Source organism: Staurois parvus, unplaced genomic scaffold, assembly GCF_062004578.1.
Source record: "Staurois parvus isolate SC_StPar_1 unplaced genomic scaffold, SC_StPar_1.0 ptg001329l, whole genome shotgun sequence".
In the NCBI taxonomy this organism is placed as follows: Eukaryota; Metazoa; Chordata; class Amphibia; order Anura; family Ranidae; genus Staurois; species Staurois parvus.
The window spans coordinates 377,671-393,084 of NW_028319125.1; the positions used below are offsets into that span (position 1 = coordinate 377,671).

General features: G+C 45.1%; 1 protein-coding gene across 7 annotated transcripts in view; it reads right to left on the bottom strand.

Moving 5' to 3' along the window:
- Positions 1–15,414, bottom strand: part of CDC42BPB (CDC42 binding protein kinase beta) — a 219,580-nt gene that overhangs the window by 99,315 nt on the left and 104,851 nt on the right. For all 7 annotated transcript variants that reach the window (XM_089661355.1, XM_089661354.1, XM_089661351.1 and 4 more), the window contains exons 8-11: positions 8,648–8,896; positions 8,480–8,559; positions 4,000–4,166; positions 1,922–2,041 (exon numbers count right to left, since the gene is read on the bottom strand). In XM_089661355.1, coding sequence (XP_089517481.1) covers positions 1,922–2,041; positions 4,000–4,166; positions 8,480–8,559; positions 8,648–8,896 — 616 coding nt within the window. The remainder of the gene's footprint in view (positions 1–1,921; positions 2,042–3,999; positions 4,167–8,479; positions 8,560–8,647; positions 8,897–15,414) is intronic.

Consider the following 15,414-nt stretch of genomic DNA (forward strand, 5'->3'; position numbering starts at 1 on the left):
GTCTGTTCGACAAATGGAAAAAAAAAAAAAAAAAGCTGTTCATCCAGGCAGAACTCTTGGAAGCTGATAACCTCATGTGCCCCTTTCCTCTGTGGACTGTTACCAGCTAGCATTGTTCCCTGCTATCTCAGTGGACTAAAAAACCCACATACTAAATCATGGAGGATAGAGGGAAGTGTTATGTAGTCCTAACACTCCATGTCACTGAGTGAAAACACTCCGGGCCATGGATAAGGGGGTACCACCAGTCCTCCTGTAAGGGGCCCAGGCAGCTGGGTGAATCAGTTATGGGCAGGGAGGGGGATCGGCACAGCGTGGGGGGCAATTACTGGAACCGATCCCCTGTATGGCTCTCTCTGCAGTAGCTGACAGCTGGCTTCTTCTCCTCTCCTTCCTGCTGGCTTTCAGCTGCTGCAGAGTAAGCCATACAGGGGATCAGTTCCCATAATCCCCCCCCCCCCTCCCAATGCTCTCATCACCCTCCATGTGCACCATACCTTTCCCTCTGCTGCTCGTGCCCCCACCCTCGCAGTGCTGCCGGCTTCCCTCCTCTCCTCACCGGCAGCTGCAAGCACACAATAGGATCCATCAGGATAGAGACTTTGGGAAGGGTCCAGTAAATAGATCACATTTACCAGCCCCTTCCTTTCCTGAAGAAACACAATGAGTGATCGGTACCAATCACTCACTGTGTTTATTCATAAAGCATTATAAACTGTGATTTTTTTTTAGGGGGCCCTGTCAGGTTGGCTGTGTGAGGCCCCATAGATTCTAACAGCAGCCCTGGTGATTGGTACCGATCACTCGTGTTCATTCATAATTGAAGCATAGTAAACTGTGGGGTTTTTTTTAGGGGGCCCTTTCAGGTTGGCTGTATGGGGGCCCCATGGTTTCTAACAGCAGCCCTGACAACACTGCTCAGTACAGTTTTCACCCTAGAACAGGCAGTGTGATGTCAGGATTATAGGTTAAAATAAAGGAAAAAATTAGTCTAGTAATCTGCAAAACTATCAATATTTATACCTGGGCTTAGATACACTTTAAACACTAAGCGCCACAATGAAACAAGAGGGGGGGATTTAACCCCCCCCCCCCCAGAAAAAAACACCAGGCTGGTGTGCCTGGTATAAAACCTGGTACTGAGCAGTCTGAAAAGGGACGAGTCACTGCTGTAATGCCTCCTTGATCAAACAGGATTCTTTCAGCACAGCTGAGAGTGACATTATAAAACATGAAAAGTAGACTAAAGCTCCCCCTGCTGGGTGAATAGCAGACTACATAACAATGCCACCTAATTTTGGATTTTTTTTTATTGATATTGAGAATAGCACTATAGAGTCTATCTTACATAGTTAGTCTGGCTGAAAAAAGACAAAAGTCCATCCAGTTCAACCATAAAACAAAAAAAGTTATAATCCTACACCCACAGTTTATCCTGAGGAAGGCAAAAAAAAAAACCCAGCAAAGCATGATCCAATTTGCTCCTGCAGGGAAAAAAACTCCTTCCTGATCCCCCGAGAGGCAATCGGAAATTCCCTGGATCAACTTTACCTATAAATGTTATATCCAGTTATATTCTGTGTATCCAAGAAAGAATCCAGGCCTAATCTAATAATGTAGTCACATTTCAATCAACATTCATGCTTTTAAAATGGATCAAGTGAAAATGTGTGACTCTTGGGGATTGATAGAGTACAATGTGTGCATTCCCTACACCAAAAACTATAGCAGCACAAAGTCATTCCATACCAGCCTATGTGAATACAAAGGGACAGTTGGGCACACGGCTGGGTGTCTGTGCACTAATAGAAGGTGCACTTCAGAATGATGCCCACTACTTTCCATGAGAATGTAAGGAAAAAGACAAGCTGCAGGATGGAAGTCAAAGATCGAGGAAGCTTCTCCAATTTGGAGGGCATACCTGAAATTTTATTCTTTAAGCGCTCTATTTCTTCATTTAGCTTTCGGATTTCTTTGTCACGGTTTATGGTTCCCATTGCTCGAGAGGAGCCCTGGAGAGACTGGACTGTTTGAGTGGACTCTGGGGAGATCAGAATTGACATGTTTGAACAAGACATTTCATTAGGTTAGAATTTGTCTGCACTGACAATAAATTCACCATCACAGAATGTGAATTAAGAAATATCTTGTTTTTTTTAAATATGCAAGGCATCATTCACACGGACGTATATACGTGTACACCTGTGCGAAGGGTCATCTTCGCCTGCATGGGACTGCGCAGGTGTTTTGAGCAACTACAGTGTGGATCGAAAGTTTGGGCACCCCAGCTAAAAATTTGTATTAATGTGCATAAAGAAGCCAAGGAAAGATGGAAAAATCTCCAAAAGGCATCAAATTACAGATTAGACATTCTTATAATATGTCAACAAAAGTTAGATTTTATTTCCATCATTTACACTTTCAAAATAACAGAAAACAAAAAAATGGCGTCTGCAAAAGTTTGGCCACCCTGCAGAATTTATAACATGCACTGCCCCCTTTGCAAAGCTGAGACCTGCCAGTGTCATGGATTGTTCTCAATCATCGTCTGGGAAGACCAGGTGATGTCAATCTCAAAGGTTTTAAATGCCCAGACTCATCTGACCTTGCCCCAACAATCAGCACCATGGGTTCTTCTAAGCAGTTGTCTAGAAAACTGAAACTGAAAATAGTTGACGCTCACAAAGCTGGAGAAGGCTTTAAGAAGATAGCAAAGCGTTTTCAGATGTCAATATCCTCTGTTCGGAATGTAATTAAGAAATTGCAGTCATCAGGAACAGTGGAAGTTAAAGCAAGATCTGGAAGACCAAGAAAAATATCAGACAAAACAGCTCGCAGGATTGCGAGAAAAGCAATTCAAAACCCACGTTTGACTGCACGATCCCTCCAGAAAGATCTGGCAGACACTGGAGTTGTGGTACACTATTCCACTATAAAGAGATACTTGTACAAATATGGTCTTCATGGAAGAGTCATCAGAGGAAAACCTCTTCTACGTCCTCACCACAAAAATCATCGTTTGAACTTTGCAAATGAACATATAGACAAGCCTGATGCATTTTGGAAACAAGTTCTGTGGACCGATGAGGTTAAAATTGAACTTTTTGGCCGGAATGAGCAAAGGTACGTTTGGAGAAGAAGGGGCACAGAATTTAATGAAAAGAACCTCTGTCCAACTGTTAAGCATGGGGTTGGATCAATCATGCTTTGGGGTTGTGTTGCAGCCAGTGGCACAGGGAACATCTCACGAGTAGAAGGAAAAATGGATTCAATAAAATTTCAGCAAATTTTGGATGGTAACTTGATGCCATCTGTGAAAAAGCTGAAGTTAAAGAGAGGATGGCTTCTACAAATGGATAATGATCCTAAACACACCTCCAAATCCACAGGGAATTACATTACTTGCCAAAGAGGGCAGTACAAGATATTAACTCTGCAGGGTGCCCAAACTTTTGCAGACGCCATTTTTTTGTTTCCTGTTATTTTGAAAGTGTAAATGATGGAAATAAAATCTAACTTTTGTTGACATATTATAAGAATGTCTAATCTGTAATTTGATGCCTTTTGGAGATTTTTCCATCATTCCTTGGCTTCTTTATGCACATTAATACAAATTTTTAGCTGGGGTGCCCAAACTTTCGATCCCCACTGTTTGTGCAGGCTATCCTATTTAAGCGTATTGGCATGCAGCGGCTGCACAGACACAACTGTTGGTCCCAATTTGAAAGCCGCATGGCTACGGGTGTTCGAACTTAGGCACTCACACCTGCACGGCTGGTAAACTGGGACAGGTGGTTGTATCTGTGTAGATGCTGTGCCCCAATGGACATGAATAGGACTGCCTGAACACGGATGCATGGAACATGTGAGTAAACCCATGCATGGAAAGACAGCCCTTCGCATGGGTGTACGCATAGAAACATCCATGGTAATGAGGCCTAAGCAGTGATCAAAGAACTGAAACAAAATGTTTATAATACATCTAAACTCAGTGCCAACCTTGCAGCTTCCTATTGAGTTCCAGCTTCTCCTGCTCCAACCGTCGTATCCTGCGCTCATAGGCATCGACCTGCAGACTGTTCTCCAGACCACGCTGCACATCCTCATCCTTGGTCACAGCATTTGTGTGGATAATGTCCTTCAGTGATCCTCGGTCTGAAAAACAACTATGGAACAGAAGATTGTTTGCTTCCTTCAAATATACTGGTCAGGTGCTAATCCTGCCGATCCTTCATCGAATATTAAAATACTGAAAATCAGTTGGTGATCACATACCAAGCTACATTTTATTGTGTTGCAAAGCTGTACCTCACAACTCTAACTTGAAGTCATTTACTTTTGCAAAACAAGGCAATATCAAAACATACAATAAAAACAAAAAGGGGGGGGGGGGGGCAGGAATTTGACTGAAATAGAAAGGGATATGAATAAACAAATAGTGGCAGGGAAGAAAATGGGAAAATAAGGACAGAGAATGTAGGGAAAGGAAAGATGATAGGAAACAGAAATCTGAACTCTGGGCTCTTCTTTAAAGTGTTACTAAACCCAGGACCCTGCATTCACTATGTCCGGTCTCCCCGAACCCCGCATTCACTATGTCCGGTCTCCCCGGACCCTGCATTCACTATGTCCGGTCTCCCCGGACCCCGCATTCACTATGTCCGGTCTCCCCGGACCCCGCATTCACTATGTCCGGTCTCCCCGGACCCCGCATTCACTATGTCCGGTCTCCCCGGACCCCGCATTCACTATGTCCGGTCTCCCCGGACCCCGCATTCACTATGTACGGTCCCCCCCGGACCCCGCATTCACTATGTCCGGTCCCCCCCGGACCCCGCATTCACTATGTCCGGTCCCCCCCGGACACCGCATTCACTATGTCCGGTCTCCCCCGGACCCCGCATTCACTATGTCCGGTCCCCCCCGGACCCCGCATTCACTATGTCCGGTCCCCCCGGACCCCGCATTCACTATGTCCGGTCCCCCCGGACCCCGCATTCACTATGTCCGGTCTCCCCGGACCCCGCATTCACTATGTCCGGTCTCCCCGGACCCCGCATTCACTATGTCCGGTCTCCCCGGACCCCGCATTCACTATGTCCGGTCTCCCCGGACCCCGCATTCACTATGTCCGGTCTCCCCGGACCCCGCATTCACTATGTCCGGTCTCCCCGGACCCCGCATTCACTATGTCCGGTCTCCCCGGACCCCGCATTCACTATTTCCGGTCTCCCCGGACCCCGCATTCACTATTTCCGGTCTCCCCGGACCCCGCATTCACTATATCCGGTCTCCCCGGACCCCGCATTCACTGTATCCGGTCTCCCCGGACCCCGCATTCACTGTATCCGGTCTCCCCGGACCCCGCATTCACTGTATCCGGTCTCCCCGGACCCCGCATTCACTGTATCCGGTCTCCCCGGACCCCGCATTCACTGTATCCGGTCTCCCAGGACCCCGCATTCACTGTATCCGGTCTCCCCGGACCCCGCATTCACTGTATCCGGTCTCCCCGGACCCCGCATTCACTATATCCGGTCTCCCCGGACCCTGCACTCACTATATCCGGTCTCCCCGGACCCCGCACTCACTATATCCGGTCTCCCCGGACCCTGCACTCACTATATCCGGTCTCCCCGGAACCTGCAATCACTATATCTGGTCTCCCACAGTACACAGAACATGGAAATCCAATTATTTTAGTAAACATAAACTGCTAAATACCTTTAGAGCAGTCTTGTGACTTCTATCAGTGTTTAGCAGAGCACTGGTTAAAGGAGGAGTTTTCTTTCTGCTCTAAGATGCAGGACCCCTGATCTGTTTGTAGAGTGCCGATTGGCCCTGTGCTGATCACATGCACTCTCCCAAGAAGGAAAAAAAACCTCTCTAGCAATACACACCAAACTGAGCATGTGTCTCCACACGATATGTCTTATCAGGAGATAAGAGGGAGACACTGGAAGAAGGGGAGGATCAGAGAAGTCAGGATCAATCAGCCTTTTTACACAATGCAGAAGAATAACCCCTTAGGTTCCATAGTGAGTATATCAAGCATGCTTTAGTGCATATACAGACTGATTTTACTGTTGTGGGTTTAGTAACACTTTAACCACTTGCCGGCCTACCCCAGTACATATACTGTGGTGGGGTGGCACGTGCAGACACGATCACATACATGCGCGTCATTTTGCCTGCTCAGGCTAAGGGGGGCGCTGTGTAACACCATTGACAGTTGAAAACTTAGCTGCCTAAAAAATCTGGCCTACATTTACGAAGAAATTTTATTTTATTGGATATGTTTTAAAATAGAAAGTAGAAAATATATTCATAAATGTCTCTTTTCTTCCTTTACAAAGCAAAAAAAAAAAAAACGCAAAAATTATAAAAAATCTATATTGCGTGCAGTATTGCATGATCGCGCATTTGCCAATTAAAGTAGCCAAATGGGGCGGCACAGTGGCTTAGTGGTTAGCACTTCCACCTGGAAGTACTAGGGTCATTGGTTCGAATCCCAACCACGGCACCACCTGCCTGGAGTTTGCATGTTCTCCCTGTGCCTGCGTGGGTACTCCGGTTTCCTCCCACACTCCAAAGACATGCAGGTAGGTTAATTGGATCCTGTCTAAATTGGCCCTAATATATGTATGTAGGAATGTGAATTAGGGACCTTAGATTGTGCGCCCCTTGAGGGTTAGGGACTGATGTGAATATATATATATATATATATATATATATATATATATATATACACATATATATATATATATATATATATATATATATATATATATATATATAGAAAACGCTGAGTAAATTGACGGCGCTATATAAGTACCTGAGATAAATAAAATAAAGTAGCACAGTGCTAAATGGCAAAAAATGGCCTGGTCATGCAGGGACTAAAACCTTACAGAGCGCAGGTGCTTAAAATATTCCTGATCAGTCCATATCCCATCAGACTCTGGGATTGCAGTGATGTTTTCGGCCGGTGACAGCGGTGTTCTTTTCCGTCACTGCCGCCTAGCCACAAGCCTCTTTCACGAGCAGGGCAGAGAAAGAGCGATCCAAAAAAGGATCGATCCATGTAATTATGTCAGCTCTATAAAAGTGAAGATTATAGAGGAATGGTTTCATGACTGGTCATCCTGAACAAGAGAGACCAGAGACAGCAGGTCAAATGGGAAGGAAACAAGGGGCAAAGGGGCCGCTTCCAACCACAGTAATGGCCTAATATTTTGTCAAAGGTGGCAACGTTAATTGACCATGTTTAATGTAAACTGCTAAATGGCTATTACACATATACAGTAGATTTACCGGGAGTTCAGCGTTAATGGACATGGACTGAAAAAGGAACACGCAAAGACAAATTGGCAAAGAATGGCAGAATTTCAGGAAGGACAAAAGTTGGATACAGAAAGAAATTGAAAAGGGAAAGAAGGAGAAAAAAAAAAAAAAAGATAAGGAGAAATGAATTTGAAGGTATGTATAAGGAAGAAAGAAAAGAGCAGGGCAGAAAAAAAGAAACTAAAAAAAGAGCAAAGGGGAAGGAAAGAAGAAAAGGGCAGAAGGAAAGAAAAAGATACACAAGAAAATGTAGAGAAAGCTAAAAGGGTAAAGAAGTGAAAGAAAAAGGGGAAGAAAAACAGAAAGAGAAATGAAAGGGTAAAGGTCTGAAAAGGTAAAAAATAGTAATATATATATATATATATACACACACACACACATACACACACACACACATATGCACACACTACAAAATGAGAAAGAAAAAAAAAAAGTGGCTAGATTCTCTCTACAGATGTTGAATGGTGGAATGAAGGAAATCTCCTAATGGTGAGGTAGATGTACAGCACGTGACGCGTCCCAACGCATCACATGCCTGATGAAGGGGTCCTGCGAGACTTCAAAACGTTGCCTTGCTGTAACTATGTGATCGTTCATTAAACCCTTTGGACCCGTTTTGGTGATCATCGGTGTGCTGGTGACATTTTTCCTTGCGCCCCAATGCATTTTGCGAGAAGTTTTGAAAGTGATATTAAAACAATTAAAATAATAAACTTGTCGTAATTACCTGCTGTATGCAGTGGTTTTGCACAGAGCAACCCTGATCCTCCTCTTCTATGGTCCCCCACCAGTGCTCCTGGCCCCTCCCTCCCTCAGACTGCACCCATAGTAAGCAGCTATGGGGGAAGCACATAAGCAGGCTCGCTCCCGAATCACTGCTCCGCGTGTCCATTCACAGAGCGAGGTGAGGCCCCGCCCCCTGCCACACCCAAGAAATGAGGTGCGTGCTAACATGCTGCAGCTTCTGGTGCACATCATGAGAAGCTAACAGTGTGCAGTGAAATCAGAGTAAGCAATTTCAGCCCAGGAGAGGAGCCGGTACAACTGTGCAAGACTGAAGGGAAGGTCGGAGTTCAGTGTGAAGAAAACTTTGGGTTAAATCTTAGGACAGAGACTATCGGTATACAAATCTTACCTCTCTGTTGTGTATGTAAAACCCACAAAAGGTAGTTGGAATCCGGAAAACCCACTGTGCGTACTCGGGGGAACCACTTCCTGTGGATATTAAAGAATACAACAAACTTCAGTACCATCCTAGGAATACTGTCCTTTGATATGAAGTGTTGGTGTGAATATAGCGTACAGGATTCCTTAGGATGTCGTCATCCACATCAAAGTTGGATGTGTCGGAAGGGCTGCTGACATCCGGGATATAAGGTGCTTCCATGTTTCTGATATTCTCCCAGTCGAGTCCCTCAAAGAATGAGTGAGTCTTAAAATCGTCAATGCCGTTCTGTCCCAGCCTGCGCTCTCGGCTGCAGATCAGCCGCTGGATCAGGTCTTTTGCCGACTCGGACACGTCATTTATGTGGGAAGGAAACTGGAACCGTTCCTAGAAAAATGTAAATATTTTACCATCAAATGCTTATACAGGTATACCTAAAGTGGTTGTAAACCCTTCCATATACCCAGTGAAGTGACTGTCCTCATGACACACAGAGATGAAACAAAACCTCCTATATAAGTTGTACCTGTTTATCTTAGCCCTCTCTTCTCTACAGCCTTTCAAATTGCTGAATTTACACAGAATTTCTCAGCTCTGAAAAGCAAGGGGCGGAGATCAGAAGTTACACTCTGCAGGGCTCAGTGAGAATTCTGAGAGCTGATTGGAGGGAAGAGACACACCCTCTCCACACAGCTCACAGAACCAGAGTTGGGGCGGTCAATCTGCTGGAGGTCCCTCCCTGTCACCATTTTTCTCTTGGTGTCAGGAAAACATGTCAGATGTGATTCCTGCAGATAGTAGAGGAACAAAGCTGCAGACAGAAATGACACTTAGTGCTCTTCATTGAGACAAATACACACTATAGAGGGATATGCTTTGTTCATATTTCATGTCATTTACAACCACATTAAGATAGTAAATCTACACATTTTAAGTTCAGGCCAACTGCAACTCAGTTTTGCATTTCTTTTTCCAAAGTTAGATAACTAATCTACTCTTGAACAGAGAACGTAATGTCTGCTTTGATTCTGTAAATCGCTGTGCAAACTGTTGGTGCTATATAAATAATAATCCTGTATAATATTTTTTTTACTCTAGAATACACCTTTTCATGGTTTCACTGTACCCACTCTACCCAAAGATCCCCCCACAAGTGTTTCATCTCTATGGTATCTGACTTTTGCAGAGCCAAAACAGAACATCGTCCAGTTTGTCATCTCCTAGAGTTTGGACAACTAAAAACCTCACCAACAATGCTATTTTCTCTAATCTACAAAAAAACATCCAGATACTGGTTTGTATGGGACTATTAGGCCTCTTCCACACAAACAGCCAGGGGGCGGTAAAACCAGGTGGATGATTTGCCCTCTATTCCTGTTCTGGTGATGACTCAAAATTTGGAATGTTTTCACTTTTGGTGGTAATGGTCACCAGAACAAATATAGAGCGCTGTTCTAATTCCTCTGCTCTACCAAATTTTAAAAAAGAATCTATATCTATCTAATCCATCAGTTATACTTCTAGTTTTGGGTTTGCAGTACTTCCCTCACTTCCAGCTGAGATCTCGGAGTTTTCTTTTGCTTACCATAATCATTCCAAATGACAAGATAATCATGTAATAACCCCACAAAACAAATCCAGTAATTGCCACACTACAAGGAAATTCTTTATTGAAGAACATTGCGCACCCAGCTAAATGTCAGAGTTAAGTTCTCCATTGTGAAGTCTGTGTAGCTTTGGCTTCCACATAAAAGGGATGTTTTAAATTAAGAAGCTGGAAAGATCTATTTGACAATAATGTTTTTAGATTTTACATTTGTGCAGCATACATTCTAATGCTTAATAAGACTGCAGAGGTCCGGTTCTACATACTAAAGAGTCAGTCCATCCAAAAATTATATTTCAGCTATTAAAAGATACTTAATGTGGTGCTAAAGGTTCCAATTAAAAAAAATGTAAAAACATGTTATACTTACCTTCTTTGTGCCATAGTTTTGCATACAGCAGCCCCGATCCTCCTCTTCTCGGGTTCCCCGCCAGTGCTACTGGCTCCTCCCCCCAGAGCAAGCTGCTTGCTCCTGGGGCACTCGTGTGTGCTTGCTCCAGAGCCGCCTTTGTCGCTATAGGACACACAGAGCACATCTCAGCCCAATCCCCAGCTCCTTACTCACTGGCTGATATTGGCAGCAGCACTGTGTCTCAGCCAATGAGAAGGGAGAGACCTGGGAGAGCCACTGCTCCTGTGCACAGCGCTGGATTGGGATCAGGTTAAGTCAGTGGTCTCCAAACAGCGGCCCAAGGGTCAGAAGTGGCCCTTTGCTTGCCTCTATCCAGCCCTTGGGACACTATTCCTCCCACTGATACCAATGATGGGGCACTTTTCCTCCCACTGATACCAATGATAAGGCACTATTCCTCCCACTGATACCAATGATGGGGCACTATTCCTCCCACTGACACCAATGATGGGGCACTATTCCTCCCACTGATACCAATGATGGAGCACTATTCCTCCCACTGATACCAATGATGGGGCACTATTCCTCCCACTGATACCAATGATGGGGCACTATTCCTCCCACTGATACCAATGATGGGGCACTATTCCTCCCACTGATACCAATGATGGGGCACTATTCCTCCCACTGATACCAATGATGGGGCACTATTCCTCCCACTGACACCAATGATGGGGCACTATTCCTTCCACTGATACCAATGATGGGGCACTATTCCTCCCACTGATACCAATGATGGGGCACTATTCCTCCCACTGACACCAATGATGGGGCACTATTCCTTCCACTGATACCAATGATGGGGCACTATTCCTCCCACTGATACCAATGATGGGGCACTATTCCTCCCACTGACACCAATGATGGGGCACTATTCCTTCCACTGATACCAATGATGGGGCACTATTCCTCCCACTGATACCAATGATGGGGCACTATTCCTCCCACTGACACCAATGATGGAGTACTATTCCTCCCACTGACACCAATAATGGGGCACTATTCCTCCCACTGATACCAATGATGGGACACTATTCCTCCCACTGATACCAAGGATGGGGCACTATTCCTCCCACTGATACCAAGGATGGGGCACTATTCCTCCCACTGATAAGGCACTATTCCTCCAACTGACACCACCCCTGGGGCACTATTCCTCCCATTGACACCATCCCTAGGGCACTATTCCTCCCACTGACACCATCCCTAGGCACTATTCCTCCCACTGACACCATCCCTAGGCACTATTCCTCCCACTGACACCATCCCTAGGCACTATTCGTCCCACTGACACCATCCCTAGGGCACTATTCCTCCCACTGACACCATCCCTAGGGCACTATTCCTCCCACTGACACTATCCCTAGGGCACTATTCCTCCCACTGACACCATCCCTAGGGCACTATTCCTCCTACTGACACCATCCCTAGGGCACTATTCCTCCCACTGACACCATCCCTAGGGCACTATTCCTCCCACTGACACTATCCCTAGGGCACTATTCCTCCCACTGACACCATCCCTAGGGCACTATTCCTCCCACTGACACCATCCCTAGGGCACTATTCCTCCTACTGACACCATCCCTAGGGCACTATTCCTCCCACTGACACCATCCCTAGGGCACTATTCCTCCCACTGACACCAATGATTGGGCACTATTCCTCCTACTGACACCATCCCTGGGGCACTATTCCTCTCCTTGATGCTATTATTGGGCACCATTTCTCCCACAGAAACAATTGCTGGGGTACTATGCCTCCTGTTAAAGCCAATGATGGGGCAGGGTTTACTCCCACCTATGCAGAGAAATTTTCTACTCACACTGGCCACAGTCCTACCCCCCTAAAGCCTGAAGAACAGTAAACTAGCCCTTTGCTTAAAAAGTCTGGAGACCCTTGGATTAAGGTATAGAAAGCATAAAGGTAAAAAATCTTCAGCCTTTAGGAAGGCTTGTGGTTGAGGGTCAATAAGACCCCGCAGTTCAACCTTGTTTTTACTGCTCCAAACACTCCCCTTTTAGATGCAGACATGCGGTGGCCACAATGCTTTGCAGCAGAAATGATACCTCCTGTGGCTTCTGGCAAGCGTAGCATCCGCCAAACATGACCCATTCAAATGTACAAGGTGGCGGTGTGCTGGTGCGGGGCTGAAGGAGTTAAACTAGGCCTGTCAAATGCTACCCTCGCTGAACAGCCAAAGAAGTGTTAAAATCAACTGTGCGAGAAGAAAAAAAAAAAAGATCGTATACTTGCCTTTCCTCCCAGCTTCTCATTCCTCTGGACCTTGTCAAAAGATGACACTGCAACCTTCTGCACAACGGAGGCCAGAGAAGTGTATAATATCTTTTTCCCTTAACGGGTGCTTTTTTCATAACTATTTCCAGCAAATCAGCAAGAGGGAGGGGTGCCAAAGGTAAGCAGACCTTACATTTAAAGGTCCGCTTTAATATATCAAAAGTTGTTTTCAATCTTTTTAAAGCTCAACAGTACCCTAATATATACAAAGGGTTCCTACTTTTACAGGACCTTTGGAACCATCTGCTGAAGTCTACTTTTTGAGCAAGGTGCAATCTGTAAGACTACAAGACTACGGAGGCTGACTTCTCATCCCAATGAGCACTTTGAACCCCAGCTGTAATGGGTATTTTATAACCCTCAGAAAAAAAAGCTGCATCGTTATCTTGAATTTTTTTAAAGATTAAATATAATTGAAGACTACAAAAAAAAAATGGTGAGGGGCTCTTGTTTTCCCCTACTCCCTTGATTCCAGCCAAAGAGCCCCAGGAAAGCCCCAGAGCATATATCTTGAAATGGACCTATCATCAAAATATGCTTCCTAGATCCCACAGAAGCCAGTCATCACTGAAGGAGGTGGCCAGTCACTATGATCTTCAGCAGAGAACCTACAACCAAATACCTCAGCTTTTGGTCCCATGATCTGCTGCTCTGGGATGCCAGGGCAGCAGTTTCTCCACGTAAGGTAAAGAGACCACTTGCTTTGTTACTGTTGAAAAACTAAAGTGGCCAAGGGAGCTCCTAAATATGTTCTGAATCCTACAGGAACCCTTTATAGAATCAGCCAACCTAAAAATTGAAATTTTAGATCTACAGGCGAAGACAACTGTCAAATCTATTTTTGTAGGGTAATAGTAGCGATGATTTCTTGCCATTATGCTTGGCCCTGTTATCACTTATGAAGAAGCTTTACTCTTCCTGATAGATATGGTTTGCTCCTGGTTGTATTCTCTATTACAAGGGTCTCCAAACTTTCTAAATAAAGGGCCAGTTTACTGTCCTTCAGGTTCTAGGGATGGCAACCTATGGCTGGTAGAAATCGCCCTGCCATCAATGAGAATAAGCAATACTCCAATATTTATTTTAATGGGATGAATGGTGCCCCATTGCTGGCGTCATTGGGAGAAATGGTGCCACATCATTGGAAGAAATGGTGCCACATCATTGGTGTCAGTGGGAAGAATAGTGCCCCAAGGGCCAGATAAAGGAAAGCAAAGGGCCTCAGGTTACCGTCCACTGTTCTATTACATAAAACACTTTAGCAATTTAGACAGTAAAACACCATAGTACCTGCTGTAGCATTTGGACAGAGCATGGAATTCAAGCATAGAGAGCTGGTACCCCCTAAAGTTCCTCAATGCCCTACCAGAACCTTATACACCTAAGAGCCTCCAGCGATCGGATTTCCAAAACCTTGCCAAAGGACCTCATGAAGGCATACCTTCCTGCTCTCTCCAGTCTGTTTTCTACAATATGGGGAATACCCCATTATATAATGTCTTCATCATGACTGCAGCATTGGACTGAAGCTGGCGATTCATTGGTTATATGTTATTACCAAAAACCTTGAGAGAAATAAAGATTCACTGGGTGATTTGACTTGTCAGCAGCTAGGCAAAAAATATATATTGTTTTTTTGGTGGAGATGACCTTTAAAGTCTGGCTGTTGAGCAGTGTTATCAGAAAAGTTGTGAATGAAACGTTAACCGCTCTGGCACAATGGGGTGTGAGACAGGCGGTTTGATAAGCTGCCAGCGTCGCCACATTTTCTCTATACTAAACTGGAAAGCTGCCATGAACTGTTGTACTGCTGTCTGTGCAACAGGCATATCAGGAGCAGGATCTGCCTTACTTAATTACATATACTCTGTAATCGTTTATCTGTCCAGGACAATACAATGCAGACAGTGTAATACTGTCAGACGCTCAGCAACTACAAATTAATAATTGTGCTGCCAGCATTTAAAAAGTGTACCTGTCTAGGAGGAAATGACATGCCATAAAGCTGGCTGATATGGAGGGAAATTGCTGCCTTCTTTTAAAAGAGAAGCATGGGTTTCATTAAAAAAGAAAAAAATTATACTCCCCTCAGTGAATGCAGCATAGGTCCAATGATGCACCTCTCCCCTGCTGGCATTAAGACTTAGAACTGGGTGATCAAACACCACTGATTGCTCAGTTCTTGGTATTCAGGCTGCTCAACTGTCAGTCACCGGCTCTCTGCTCTGCCTCTCCAGCACCAAGCTAAGCAGGAGGGGCGGTTTGGGCTGGGGGTTGGTATGGGAGCGGCTGGCTCAGGCTCTCAGAGGCTTGCTGATAGGCTGAGCCACCTGCCAGGCCAAGCATCTGGGTGGATGCCGATCATATGGTCTGGATCTTTTCAGAGCCTGCACCGACTCTGTGACATCAGCCAACAGCGGGCAAAAGCTCTAGCCTGTCAGCTGAAAACAGGAGACAGGAGTACAGAACAAACTGCACTTCTGTGATCCATAGAAGTACAACCAAAAAAAGCTTTGGCTATACTTCTCCTTTAAGCCCTTTGCCATCCCTATCCCATTTATGTTTGCAATTTTAGACCACGCTCCCTCA